Source organism: Podarcis filfolensis, assembly GCF_964270895.1.
Source record: "Podarcis filfolensis genome assembly, chromosome: 12".
NCBI classification, from domain to species: Eukaryota; Metazoa; Chordata; class Lepidosauria; order Squamata; family Lacertidae; genus Podarcis; species Podarcis filfolensis.
Genome location: NC_139614.1, coordinates 30,639,070 through 30,653,190, shown reverse-complemented (window position 1 = coordinate 30,653,190; position 14,121 = coordinate 30,639,070). Strand labels below are relative to the sequence as shown.

Here is a 14,121-nt window from a genome sequence, read left to right as displayed (position 1 = left end):
TGACAACTAGGAAAAGCTTGGAAGATTTGGGATGTAAACCAGTCATCCTGGAAGAAAAAGAAAACAACCCTCTTCTCCCTCAAACCCAGCCATCTCTGGGAAAGTAAGGCATCAGGTTAGTTCATCCCCTGAACTGGAATGCTGTGATTTCCAGGGCTGGACACCTGGGGAAAGCAAGTCTCTGAGGTTGGTATACAAAAGTGGAAAGGATGAGTGCCCTGGGTTGCTGCAGAGCTTGTGTGGCTCCTGGACCCAGTGGATCAGTTGAAGGTACTTTTTTGGTTTTGTTTTCCTTGCAAATGCATCCCTGCACAGTAGCAAATGCTCAAGCTCTGTCACGGTGAGCCTAGATATAAGTCACGAAACCATTTTTCAAAATGTCCCCGAGAGTAATTGAGAGGAAGCAGAAGATGATGGATTGTTTACCTGCCTGTGCCCACTCTTGGCCAGAGGCCACGGAGGGAAGAAAACCAGAAGGGCAACAGAGGGAGCCGGACTCTGATGAAACTCCTGTGTCACACGCAAGGGCCTCTGGGGGTTTCCTGGGCTGGTTTTGCCTGCCCTTATACTCCCGGGGCTACACTGCTATGCTTGCCAACGATAGCAGACAATGTTGTATTAAATGTGCTAGTGTGGGAAGAATGCTGAGAAGTATGCTGTATCTGTTCTGCTGTGCCATCGCCATAGCGCATGGGGCCTTGCAGGCATTTTCTCAAAAACACATGGAGGGAATCTGACGCAGATGGATTATGTTAACAAGGCAAGGATGACAGTTCAAGTCTTAAAGCCCTTTGAAATCAATGGTACTACTCGGGGTTATTAGAGGCCAAATCATTAGTTTCTGATCTCCAGCCAAAAACCCAACTCCGAGTCCAGCCTGGGCATTCCTCTAGTATTTTCCACAATTGATATGCGATTAGCCATTTCCTTCTATTTATTTTAATGAGCTGCAACTGTGGATACCATGCCTATACTGAAATAATTAAGACGAGAATGATATCCCTCCCGAAGTTTCAGAAACGGGCTGCTAAGCGGCTTTGAAAATCTGCATTATTTTAAAATGCAGGTTTGGCGTGTGAAATACCACCAAGCTTGTTGGAAAGTGGCAGACTTTGCAAGCTGCGTTTAAATAATGAAACAAATGATGGAGGCTCTTAAGTATGCCAGACGGAGAGCAAATTGTGCGAAAGCTCTGAACTGCGGCCCCTTTCCAACGAAAAGTCTGGGAACTCTGAAATCCTACCACAGTGAAAGTGCAGATAGGGGGATGCTTAGTGGGAGATCGTATATTCTGCATGTAAAAGCCCAGCCCACCCCCACCCTGTTTCTTCTGTTTGAAATCCTGGAGAGACATTGCCAAGGACAGTGGACAATACTGAGCTAGTATTTTCCATTCCCAGGTTATCAATGTATATCATCTCAATGGAGCTGCCAACTGCTGGGTGCTTCTGGTGACAAGGAAAAACACACCTCTTTGTTACAGCTTTTTCTGATAGTTAAGACCAGCCCCTGTCTACTCTTGCGGATGTAAACTGGTGTTTACACCTGCTTTGCATACAGAAGGTCCCAGACACAGCTGGCAGCAAACTCTGTCTGAAACCCTGCAGAACTGCTGCCAGTCAGAGTAGACAATACTGCGCTAGATGGACGTAATGCTCTGACTCAGTATAAGGAAGCTTCCGATAACACAATGATTGATATGGGGTGGTATTCACACTAGTCTTACTCCAAGCAGACACCATGAAGTCAAGGGGCATTCCTTTCAACGGGTCCACTCTGAGTGGGACTAAGCTAAAGCAACTTGTGGCTTTATTTATTTATATTTTGAAGTTTCATTGTTTTGCCTGGCAGCGGCAAAGTATCAAATCTGAACACATTTGCTTAATATATGCAATTTCAGTGTTCACCCCATCACTAAGTTTCACCTGCGCTTCAAGTACATGGCTAGCTGAGGTCTGCACCTGGCATTCCATCAGTGGCACTGACTCTGTTCATGTGTTTGTGACCAAGCAACATGATGGTGCCTGAGGAGGTATTTTTTTAATTATCAAAAGCAACATGCACAGTAATGGTGAAGAGGAAACAGTTATAAATATACCCAGCCACTCTTATTCTACCATCGGTAGACTGAAGTTTTGGAAGGCTTCCACAACAATTTCACACTGAAGTATGGTGTAGTGGTACCTCAGCTTACAGACACTTCAGGTTACAGACTCCGCTAACCCAGAGATAGTACCTCAGGTTAAGAACTTTGCTTCAGGATGAGAACAGAAATTGTGCAGCGGCAGTGCGGCAGCAATGGGAGGCCCCATTAGCTGAAGTGGTACCTCAGGTTAAGAACGGACCTTCAGAACGAATTAAGTTCTTAACCCAAGGTACCACTGTACTACCAATGCATTGGCAGGTTTTTTTTGTTTGTTACCTTTATATCCTACCTTTCCTCCAAAGAGTTCAACGTGCCATACATGGGTCCCCCCAAAAAAAACTACACAACAACCCTGTGAGGTAGGCTGAGGGACAGTGACTGGTCCAAAATCACTCTGGAGGCATATGCATGTGAATGCCACAGCCTAACCAACGGTGGTAAATTTGCTTCTATCAATGCTGTGAAGTTAGAGCAGGAATTGGAAAACTGTGAACCTCCAGATGTTATGGGACTCCCACTATTCCTACTTATTGGCCATGCTGCCTGAGTTAAAGTTGAGGGTCGCAGGGTCCCCAGCCCAGAGCCAGGATGTTGGGTCTGAGTCGGGACCTAATCCCTACTCAACGAGGAAGCTTACTAGGTGGCCCAGGGCAAGCCAAGATCTGTCAGCCCTAACCTACCTCACAGATTGCTGAGAGGCTTCCGAGGAGCTTCTGGAGGAGCAGCGGGATCAGAATGTTATACTCGCAAGCAAACAAACAAAAGAAAAGGGGTTTATGTCATGGCTGTCTGCAGGAATTTAAAGCCCTCCTGTGCAAAAACATTGCTGCTTCAGAGCCCCCAGCGACATCCCATAAACTACATTATATATGCAAGGATTCGATTAAAAAAAGTAAAAACAAAAACAAAAAAGCACTTAAAGTTAAAATATCACTCTGTTTTTAAAATAATAAATATTGCTGGAATGCTTTTATGGAACAGCAAGATGAGGATCAATGTTGAATTGTTTCAGCACTCAAGGACCACACAACACGACAGCCCTAAGTCGCCTCATCCACTCTCTACTGTAGGTTAATATGTATTTTTATGGAAATTTGTTTCTGCACTTTTTCAGTGACAACTCTTGACTTCAAAACAAAAAACAAAAACCACAATATCACTAGACACCTCTCGATGGCAGTATAACCTTGTACACACGTGTCTATCATTCTTCTTTTCTCTTTCTTTCTTTCTTTATCATATTTTCTCTGCACTCCCCAGGAGAAATGGGGAGGGGGTAGGGAATCGGATATATCTCCTTTGTCTGAAAGAAGAGTGTTCCGTCACTTAGGAGGGGGAGGGAAATATTACCACAATGCTGCTGACCACCTTAATTACTATTTAGGAGGGAAAGAAACTTGATGGTTTGCTTGACCCACCACTCAAAAACAAATTGAAGGGAGCTCTCAGGTCATTACACGCAACTGAACTAAGAGGAAAGCATGAAATGATAAATGCAACTTCTCCTTTTCTGCTTCTTCTTCCCTTCCCATATCCTGCACCTCAGACTCCAGAGAGGACACGGCAAACTTTTGCAAATCATAGAATTCTGGACTTGGAAGGGAGGGACCCCCGATGAATTGGTTGCAAACACAATGAAGTTCAGGTTTTGAAGAATACCATTTATATAAGTGCAAGCAACCGCTGCGTTTGCCTTGTTAAAGATAGAGGGAACAGCTTGAACGCTGGGAAAAGCCAATTTGTGAGTAAAGGGTTGTACCTGAACATCTTTCAAAAAACAAGGTCGCATGGACTATCAAAAGAATTTAGGAAGAACCCTGCATTCTGTTCCCAAGAATGGAAAGGCAGGAGTATCTGGAGTCCCCAAAGAGGATAATTCTGTTTTTTTTAAAGCCCCTACTTAGTCGCCTTTTGTTCTACACTAAGGAATTCCAAATACTAGGAAATCCAGCCTTTCGATAACTTTGGCTGCTCCTTTCTACTCTAGACATTTTCCTGCTCGACAATGTTATTGCTGAGAGGGTGGCCACATATGCACTGCCAAAATAGGGAAAATTTGTCATTAAAGCGTGGGGGTGGGGAATAAGAGAAGTATTTCCCCCCCCCCAAACCAGTACATGTGCTAATTCTTTAATAAGTATTATTTAAGCAGAAATACAATATATTTCACAATAGTAGGGGATGCAGTGATCAGTTGACCTATGTGTGCCTGCTGTCTTAGTGGAAAACTTTTTATAGGGACCCACAAGGCCCTCCCTGCTCTCTTTTCATGGTTCTTTAAACCAGACATGGACCAGAAAGCCCTTCAGATAGAGAAGATGTCTTCAAACAGAGGACTGTCATCTTTAAAGCAGATCACGCGGTTACCCTGTTTTTGAGGGAGGAGCTACAGACCTCTGCCTGCAACTACAGAGCTAGCTGCACCACAGACTTCAGTAAAAAGTATGGCAATATTGGTCAAAGTTAGCAACTTACAAAGTTATTAACCAGGGTGGTACAGGCAGGGCAGGAATCTCATTATAGTCCACTGAAATTTGGAGTCATCTTGGCTCCTCTGAATGACAGAGCATTCCTAGAGAGCCTTCCTTCCTAGAGAGGCTAGACTGGTTCCCTCCTTGTTGTCATAGGTAAAGGTAAAGGGACCCCTGACCGTTAAGTCCAGTCGTGACTGACTCTGGGGTTGCTCATCTCACTTTACTGGCCAAGGGAGCCGGCATACAGCTTCCGGGTCATGTGGCCAGCATGACTAAGCCGCTTCTGGCGAACTAGAGCAGCGCACAGAAACACCGTTTACCTTCCCGCCGGAGCGGTACCTATTTATCTACTTGCACTTTGACGTGCTTTCGAACTGCTAGGTTGGCAGGAGCTGGGACTGAGGAACGGGAGCTCACCCCGTCGCGGGGATTCGAACCGCCGACCTTCTGATCGGCAAGCCCTAGGCTCTGTGGTTTAACCCACAGTGCCACCCGGGCCCCTCCTTGTTGTCCTACCAGCAGGTAAAGACTGCTTTATGGTGTTGGGCTTTGGGGAACAACTGACTGGGGTTTTGTTTTTTTTTATTTGATTATTTACTAGATTTGATCTGTTTTTATTTCATTTTAATTCTGTTATACTTTAATTACTTTTTAACTTTTTTTTAAGCTTTCTGTGTTTTGACCATGTTAGTTTTCATTTTTGTGAGCTGCCTTGAATCCCACTTCTAAAGAAAAGGTGTAGAAAATAAATAAATAAATGATGATGATGATGCCCCCAACACCTGAAGAAAATAAGAGTCCCGATCGGATATCAGCTCATCTCACTTCTCTCTGCTACTCAAATTTTAATAAGCAGAGAACCAGTGTGACAACATACTTCTTGCATTTTGAAATTACTAGAAAAGTGGTGTTTTTTTAAACAAGGAATGCTCCCCTCTTATTTAAAAAACAAAACGGGATTTATCAGCCCAGCACAATATGAACACACAACTTAAGGACTTTGGCAGTACATTTTTATCTTACAAAATGCTGAAGATTTCTTTTTTTTAAAAAAAAGCTGGTAAGATAAGCTGTACGAAACCATGGAATTAAACAATATGAAACAGTAATATTTCTACTAACATGGCATAGATTTAATTTAGTGAGGAAAAAGACGAAAAAATTTAAGATTTCCTCATTCTAATTTTCTAACGGCATGTCTAAGTAGGAAAAATATAGTTTATTTACAAGCTCTGACCAGTTCTGTGCTATAAAAACAGAAGACTTGATATTTTTCACTTTATTAGCTATAGCAGTTCTTCAGAAGCTGAGCCAAGAAATCAAAGTGGAGCCTATTTGATTGATGTTATAAAAGCAATTAAGTCACAGGTTTGTCAAATATGTTAACATTTGGCTCTGCCTCTAGTATGTGTCTATTTTGAGTGCAAGTAGTAGAAGTAGTAACATTTAATGATTTACAGACCTTCCATGTCTTAAGGTCTGGTAGCTGAATTAAATCTATGATACCACCCCTTTGCCTTTATTTGCACATTTGCAGACTGTAGTAACCTTTTTTTAAAAAAATTCATAACTATTTCTCTCTTCTTAATTCAGTTCTTTTTAGTGGTCCAGCAATAAAATTTCAAACCCTTGGAGCAAACAAACATCAACACAACAGCAACAGCATGCCATGAAATGCAATATTAAACAATAACACATTCTAGTACATATTGTCAAGTTTGACAACTACCCAGGTGAGGTTCCATAAAATTGTCACTACTTTCCAGGCCACCTGAAATGTAAGGAATGTTTTATATTTGAAAAGTGAGAATGTAAACCTTATCAGTTATCATCTGTAATCCTGCTCCGAAGTCAACAAGCAATTTCTTCATTGGCAAATTGTAAGATGGGACAATTATAACAGATCAACAAACATCTTCCGTTTCAGCCTTTCGCTGCCATAGATCTTGTGGCAATACCCCCTTGTATGGCTCTTGTAGAAACTGAGTAAGCATAGCCTGACTGGTGGGATAGAAGGAATGATCCGCTCAGCTCCATAAAATACCACATGGGACTGTATCCCTTTTAATTTTCTGAAAGAACGGGGGTGTGGAGTTAGGGATCTTTTTTAAAATAAAAAATTGCATTCTAGTAAAAGTGAGAACCTTGGATTGCATTTGAACGTGGTGATAGAAGAGCACACTAACTGAAGAAAAACCAAGCAACGCTATAAATTACATTAAATTTGAATACTAATAATTCATAAAGAACGGACAGCAAAGAAGCTTGAAGTAATTATTTTTCAAAGCAGCGCCTTCTCTTTTTTTTCTTAAAATGAAAAGATGCTTAACTTTTTTTAAAGAAAGAAAGGGCAAGAGAGGAAACAGCACTTAAAAAAAATGTAGTCCAAAGGTAAAAATGGGCTCACATAAGCAACTTCAATCCTGCCAGAAATTACCACTCTCATCCCTACATAACAGACTTCAGTTGATACCAGTGTTGTATCCCATATCAATTCAGGAGAATGAATTACTCAGTGAAAACAAAATTCTAGGTGCTTGAGGCTGCTCAAATTATACCTCAGAAATGGATCTAGCTATCTAAGCCAATATTCCATATGGAGTATCAGCATATTCCTATATGCTATACTACAGATAATTCCCCTTCCCTAGAGAAGTTCAAATCTTGGTTTTTTCCACACACCAGAACAAGAATCTTTTTTTTTCCACACACAGAAGGGGAACAACTTCTTTCCTAAATACTGTACACACACACCCTCCACCACAAGTATCTTTTCCCCTCCTGGAATAAAGTGCAGTGTTTTATTTTATCCATAATGCAGACTTCTGCCAAATAAAATGTCTTAATCAGAACAAGGTCTTTGCTTACTGCAAAAGTTTTCATTTTTCTTCACACAACAGTAACACATATTCCCGAAATTAAATTAAATTAAATTAAACCACCGGGATCACAAAAGCTGCAATCCTCACGTGTTTTGCAATGATCTGAAACAATATCCAAAGTACACTTTACACCAACTGGATCAAACACTCTTCGCTAGGAAACAAAAGCAAAAAAATATGCATTAAGCATTCTTGCTATTTATCCCTTGTGCCAAACACAGACGCTTCTAACAAGGTTGCCCAGTTCAAATCCTTGCAAAAATCACTCCCTGGGGTGGCACAGACTCCAGGAGTATCTGAGGGTGCATACATTTTGCCAGCATACATGCAAACCCTACGATACAGTTATGTTTAAGATTCTTGAAGAGAGAGATGGAAGATTTTTCTTGCTGCAAGATTTTTAAGCGGGCAGCTGCTTAAATTTAGAAAATAAGAAACGAATACTGCATCCTGTCAGGGCTGCTCCCAGACAAGTGGGACATACAAATAAATCGTTGTTCTTCCATGGTTAAGGCGCAAACGAAATGAAAATTTACTATTAAGGATATTGCACTGTCTATATATTCTTCCTATGTTCTATTGCCACCAGTAGGCATGGTAGCTGATATGAGCAGCGAAGGTCCATTTCTCCTGAGCAGTGAAATGAGAGAGGGCAGGCGGGGAAAAGGAGGGGAGAGAACAGTTGAGACTGTTAAAAAAAGAGAGAGCATTTATTTGGCACTAAACACCTTCTCATTTGAGCACGATTGACCATTACAATCCCTGAAATGTCAAAAAATGAAGTGTTTTAATATTTGCTTTGGGTTGGAAGTTTAGAGTGGCAGTGTTTAATTAGGAAGAAAACGTGTTCCTAAAACAGTGGTGAATGAAAAAGGGCTTTATTTCTCTTTGTTTTTAAATTAGCTTTATAATGGCAAATTGCTAAAACACCCTTTCACTTAAGGAATATTTTGCTTAAAGTTCCATATTTAAACAGGAGTACCCAGGAAATTCAATTTTTAAAAAATCAACAGGATTATAATATGGTGCCTATATGTTAAAGTGAAAGTGTGCTGGGCTGTGATAAGCTAACTTGCCTGATGCATCACTGCTAACATCTACACCTGTGGAGGTTCCACTACCTTCTTAAAAGCCCCCAGGCTTTCTACAATAAGAAAAAAAAAATGCAGTAAGCACAGGGACAGGGACATTGTGCGGATGCCCCATAAAATGTGAGTGAACAGGGCATGACAAGTCCAGGTTAAATGCCTAGTAACACTGCTTTACAACACAATTCTGCTTTCATCCAGAATATTGTGCCACTGGTTTTTAAGCAAGTGCTCTGTTAGAATTTCGACAGCATAGCAGAAGTGCACAAACTGTTTCTATTTAGCCCTTCTGCTTTATTGGCTCCTCCAATTGTTAACAAAAACTTCAGTGACAAGCTTGTTTGTGTACTTTCAGAACTATCTGCTTTGATTATTTGCATCCTTTCCACACATGCCATTAGAGTCAACACAAGTTTGGCATTTCTTAAATGCCACTGTGTTTTCTTAACAGGTTATTATTTAACCAGCTACAATGCTTCTCTCCAAGCCTTCTAGCAAAGACATAAGATGATATTGTAATCTGCTGTGAAAAGGAATTATGTCTGAGGAATTAAAATGAAAAACACTATTTATATTATCATTAAATTTACTTTTCCTCCAAGCAGCCCCCTCATATTCTCACAATAACTCTGCTATACTGAAAGTAGTGACTGGCCCAAGGTCACCCCGTGAGCTCCATGGCTGAGCGGGGATTTGAACCCTGGTCTCACAGGTCCTAGTTCAACACCCTAACCACTACGCCACGCAGGCTCAGTGTGTATCCAGATCACATTCTGAACCCACGCCATTTTTAGGTGAGCTAAAGAGCCCTTCAAGCAAAGGGCTGGGTGCGTTGCAATTATGCTCAAAGTTCCACAAGACTTTTGTAAACTGTGGATCAAGCTATCAGAGCAAAGAGCACGCCATCAAGCACTTTGCAACTTGCCACACTAACAATGCACAAGCCGCCGCCCCCCTTTCTCCAAATGACCTTACAGATGAAACATTTCGAGATGTGACTAAACAGGGCAATTTGCACATCAATCCTCCTTATGCTACTTCCGATATCAAAATAACCTTCCAAGATACCTTTTGTCTCCTTAATAAGAAGATGGAATTGGGCTGTCAACTGTATTAAGTACCGTGGGGTCATGAAACAAAAACCTCTTATTTTCCCTAGCGAAGAAAATAAGTTCACTGCAACCGAAGGCGGCTTTTTCCATCGAGACAAGCAGCTTTGTGGGTTGCAAGTGCAAAAGTCAACCATGTGTACTAATTCTCACTAATCATTCTGCAAGGTGAGCTCCCCAGTGACTCAAAAGTCAAGGAATGTCAACTGCAGCGCAAACAGCAAAGCGCAACTTTGCATGTGACACCGAACCAAATTCCAGAAGGACAATGTACCTGTTGAGCCGCTCAAAACACTTGTTCCTATTCTCGATTGTCGCCGTCTCTCGTTTTAGAAAAAAACCCAATGCGGCATACAACAACTCCTTAGCTGGAATCAGTTTACATTTATAAAAAGCAAAAAAAACACCAACCCCCCCCCAAACTTTTATTACAATGGAAGCTAAGGGCAAAACAAAACCCTCATTAAGGCAGCAGTCCTACATGCACTTAGCTGTGGCTTAAGTCCCATTGAAATCAGTGGGTTGCACTTGTAAGCAGAAACGCCTAAGGCTGCACTGCAAATCAAGCTACTGCTCAGCAGATATGACAAGTGAATATTGAAATGGAAATCTGCAGTCCTGTTGAACAGAGGACAATAGAGCCAGTGTATGTTTCCACCTATCTCCTGCCTGTGTGCTACTTCAACAGGTGACTTCATGATTATCCCAGACTCAATAATTTTGGGGGCTTGTGTACTGGAAGGCCTGGAGGGAGTCACCAAGACAGCATTGCACTTCATATTGCTGCTTCCTTCCCTCTCCCTAGGATGAATCCATCTCACTGGCGTAAAAATCAGCAAAAGTCAAAATGAAGGACAGAACTTGCAACCTAGAGTCTGTGAGCCTTTCGTGGAATCTTTTCTTTTTCATGAGGCAGAAATCTAAAAAGGGGGCAGCATGAGCAGGGAAACAGAAGCTTCTTTTTGCACTGTTGTTTTTTCCTGTGGAAAGACATATTCTTCTCCCTTCCTCCACCAACTGCTTTTCTCACCCATGAGAGAAATAGAAGTGGCAACCGTATCTTTTCACGACGGAGGGTATAAAAGGGGCAGTTTTCATCTGAAAAAGGATTAAGAAGCCCCTTTTCCTTCAAACTGTAACCTCAGCAGCTGCACCGTGTAAAACAACAACAACAACAGCAGAACTACTGTATACCTCTTGCGTAGCTCTGCGGTAAGGCTTTCAAAATTAATCATCCACTGGCCTAGGTCTAGACTAACCACAGTCAACGAGTGGCTTTATTTCTGATGTTCAGGTGTGAGTGCTGTTGCTTATGTAGCCGAAACAGCACAATCCACCCCAAGGGGGAGAAATCAGCAGACTTGAGAGAGAGCCCCGAGGTCTGCAGAAGTACAAAAACACCTCCAGAGGAAACTAACCCCAAGAAGGACTGGTCACAGAACACCCTTGCTTCCTGATGAAGGAAAAAATGGAACATTGAAAGGGGGTGGGAAGGGAAGGGAGCACAGCTGATTAACACACGGAACAGAAAGACTTCACACACACACTTCAACATTTTGTTGCCGGTTTGTTAAGCCTGTGTTTAGAAGAATGAGGGGAAACGAGAGAGAAAGACAATACAACCAGGACCTATGGACGAAGGGTAGGATACAAGATTTAAAAATAAGTATGAAATGAAATGAATATGGAGGAATTACCATCTCTATCCATGCTGCCAACTTTGAAAGACCTACTGGAACATAAACAAAACAAGGCCACCCATAAAGAGACAACACAAGTCTCATCCTACCTACCTGGCACTGTTGTCTGCCCTCTAGTTAAACACTTCAATTCAAAGAAAGCCCTGGGCTGTTTGCCACCAAACACTGACTGCCAGGAAATTATGCAGAATCACATAATTAATTTTAGAGTCTGGGTGCCGGCTGAAAGATCCAGCATATACAGCACTTTTTTTTGAAAATACAGCTATGAAATGGTCCTCTTTCAAAACATGACTGAGCCATAAGAAGGTACTAAATAGATACCTGTGTCATTACTTTATTTTCTTAAGTGTTTTTTTGCAAATTATTTAGAATTAATTAGGAAAATCAATCGGCTGCACAAACGTAAATTGGCCATAAATGGTGCTATTAAAATGAATAATAATAATGATAATAATAATAATAATAATAATAATAATAATAATAATAATTTGTCTGTCTGCTATTGGGCTTTTGGTCATTTGGAAATCTTTCTCCTGCATCCCCAAATATTTTAATTCGTTTAAAGTTTTATCACTGTGCATTTTGTGCCTGCGAACAAAAAAAGGTCCATGGTCTTTCCTTTTTTTAAAAAAAGAAAAATGCTCCTTGAACGCTCCTTCAGTTACAGAACAGGTGAGCCTACTTGGCACTGTGTGACAGGTCATTGATCAAACAGAACAGGCAGACATTGCCCCCACCCTTAGGAGAACTGTGCAAAGCTAAAGCTTCTCAGCCTGCACTGCACTGAAGAACATACACCACTTTCTCTAGGCACAGCTGCACAAGCCTCTTCTTCTCCTGATATTACGGTACTGTTTGCTGTGATCCGTTTTGTGGTTCCACGTTCTTTTCAGCAGAGATATAAATTGCTTTAGAGAGTGACCTCATCCTTCTTATGACAGCAAGAAATTTACCAGTCAGCTTGGAACGCCACCAGCCCTGCCCTGCCCCGATGATCAAAGCCGGTTTAAATGAACAGCCTTCTCTGTCTTCAAAATGGCACTCATCTTTGAACAAGGGTTCATTTCATGTACAAAGGACTTATTTTAATTGCTTGAATAAAATCAATACTCCTCGATAGAGCGCTGGTTATAATTATATAAACCAATGTTGCAAAACTAAGCAGCGGGGATATTGTCACTTAAAGAGAATGGAACGCAGGTCGTTCAGCAAGATGCCACCCCAGGAAGGCAAAACGGACTGCAAGACAGAACGCCTTTTATATACGGCATACATTTGGGAACGCACGAGGCACTCAGTTAATATCACAAAGCCTAACAACACTATGGCAACAAGCAAGCGCGAATCGTTTTTGCCATTTTGCAGAGCCGGTATTATGGCCTGAATGGGAACATTAGCGAGTGAAATGTGGGTGAGGGGGGGCATAAAGACGAGAAGGACAAGGCAGAGTAGGTGCCACGATGAATTTGTGAGTCGAGGCAACTTTCAAATACACATTGTATTTAAGCAAGCCTGTAAGTGTTTGCAAGCAAGCGATTAAACTGCCGATATTGCAACAACAACATTGTATTGTATTACATCGTATGTAATCAAGTCTATCATTTTACCAAGTGCACTTTTAAAATGCCAAGATAATTACAAGAGTAATAATAACAAGTATAGCAACATTGTATGTAACTTTAGCAAAGGGAGAGCTTTAAAATACCAAGCTATTATTACTACAACTACTATTAATTTTGTTATTATTACAACAAAAATTATTAAACCGTTAAATTAAATAATAAAAGCACTCAAAATGCTCAACCTGTTACCATTTAAGAGCCACCTTCAATTGACTACTTAAGGAAGGAACCAATAGGCTTGCAAGCTTAAAGGCTTAATCTTTGTGGTTCTGTTCCTAATAAATGCATCTCAGATAAAACAAACATAAAGAAGATACTTACACAGCCACCAGCGACAATTTCTGCTGCAAAAGGAACAGAACCGTCTCTCGCCATAAATTTGTCTCTTATAAAATCGTTTACCTTGGAAAACAAAATTTCAGTCAAATGAAGGAAGAAAACATGTCCCATTATTTTTTTAACAAAAGAATACCAATTTTCATAAGTATGAATTCTATGGCTTTCATCAATATTGTATGTATACTTAGAAAAAAGAGAGAGAGAGGACTGCTCCATTTAAATCAGATTTACAGCACAGCAGGAGAGTTTACATATCAGCAGGTATATTCATCTATTTAAAAAAATAGCTTAGTTTAAGCATTAGTCTTAAATATTTTTGAACATTTCTTCAAATATGTTCCACTGTGTGGGAGCCTGATCTTGAAAATAAGCTGAAATGATTTCAATTATCATTTCAATGATTTTTTAGTTTACTGCTAAGAAGATAGTGCACACAAGATTTCAGACTAAAATTAAAAGTATCCTTATTCGGTATTTATGGATTTCTTAGTTGCTTTTCAACTTTAAGCACTACAGGAAATAAGTAATGTAAGGAACATGAAAATGTATGAACAGGACTTCTTTTTTTTGTACAAGGTTTTCACTCTGTGTCATAGTTATTTATATTAAAGTACAAGGCAATGAAGATGAAGGGGACTGCTATTGAGCCGAACATTTCAAATGAGGCTGTTAGATGATGGGCTTTAGCTAGACTCTCATCCAAAACACACAGAAACACACTCCGTGCAACCTGCAGCGCCCAGAGGCAAGATATGAAC

At 40.9% G+C, this 14,121-nt stretch overlaps 1 protein-coding gene across 3 annotated transcripts in view; it reads right to left on the bottom strand.

Annotated features, from left to right (window-relative positions):
- The window catches only part of SLC25A13 (solute carrier family 25 member 13), a 106,951-nt gene that overhangs the window by 21,866 nt on the left and 70,964 nt on the right, over nucleotides 1-14,121 (bottom strand). For all 3 annotated transcript variants that reach the window (XM_083578634.1, XM_083578633.1, XM_083578635.1), the window contains one exon: nucleotides 13,346-13,426. In XM_083578634.1, coding sequence (XP_083434760.1) covers nucleotides 13,346-13,426 — 81 coding nt within the window. The remainder of the gene's footprint in view (nucleotides 1-13,345; nucleotides 13,427-14,121) is intronic.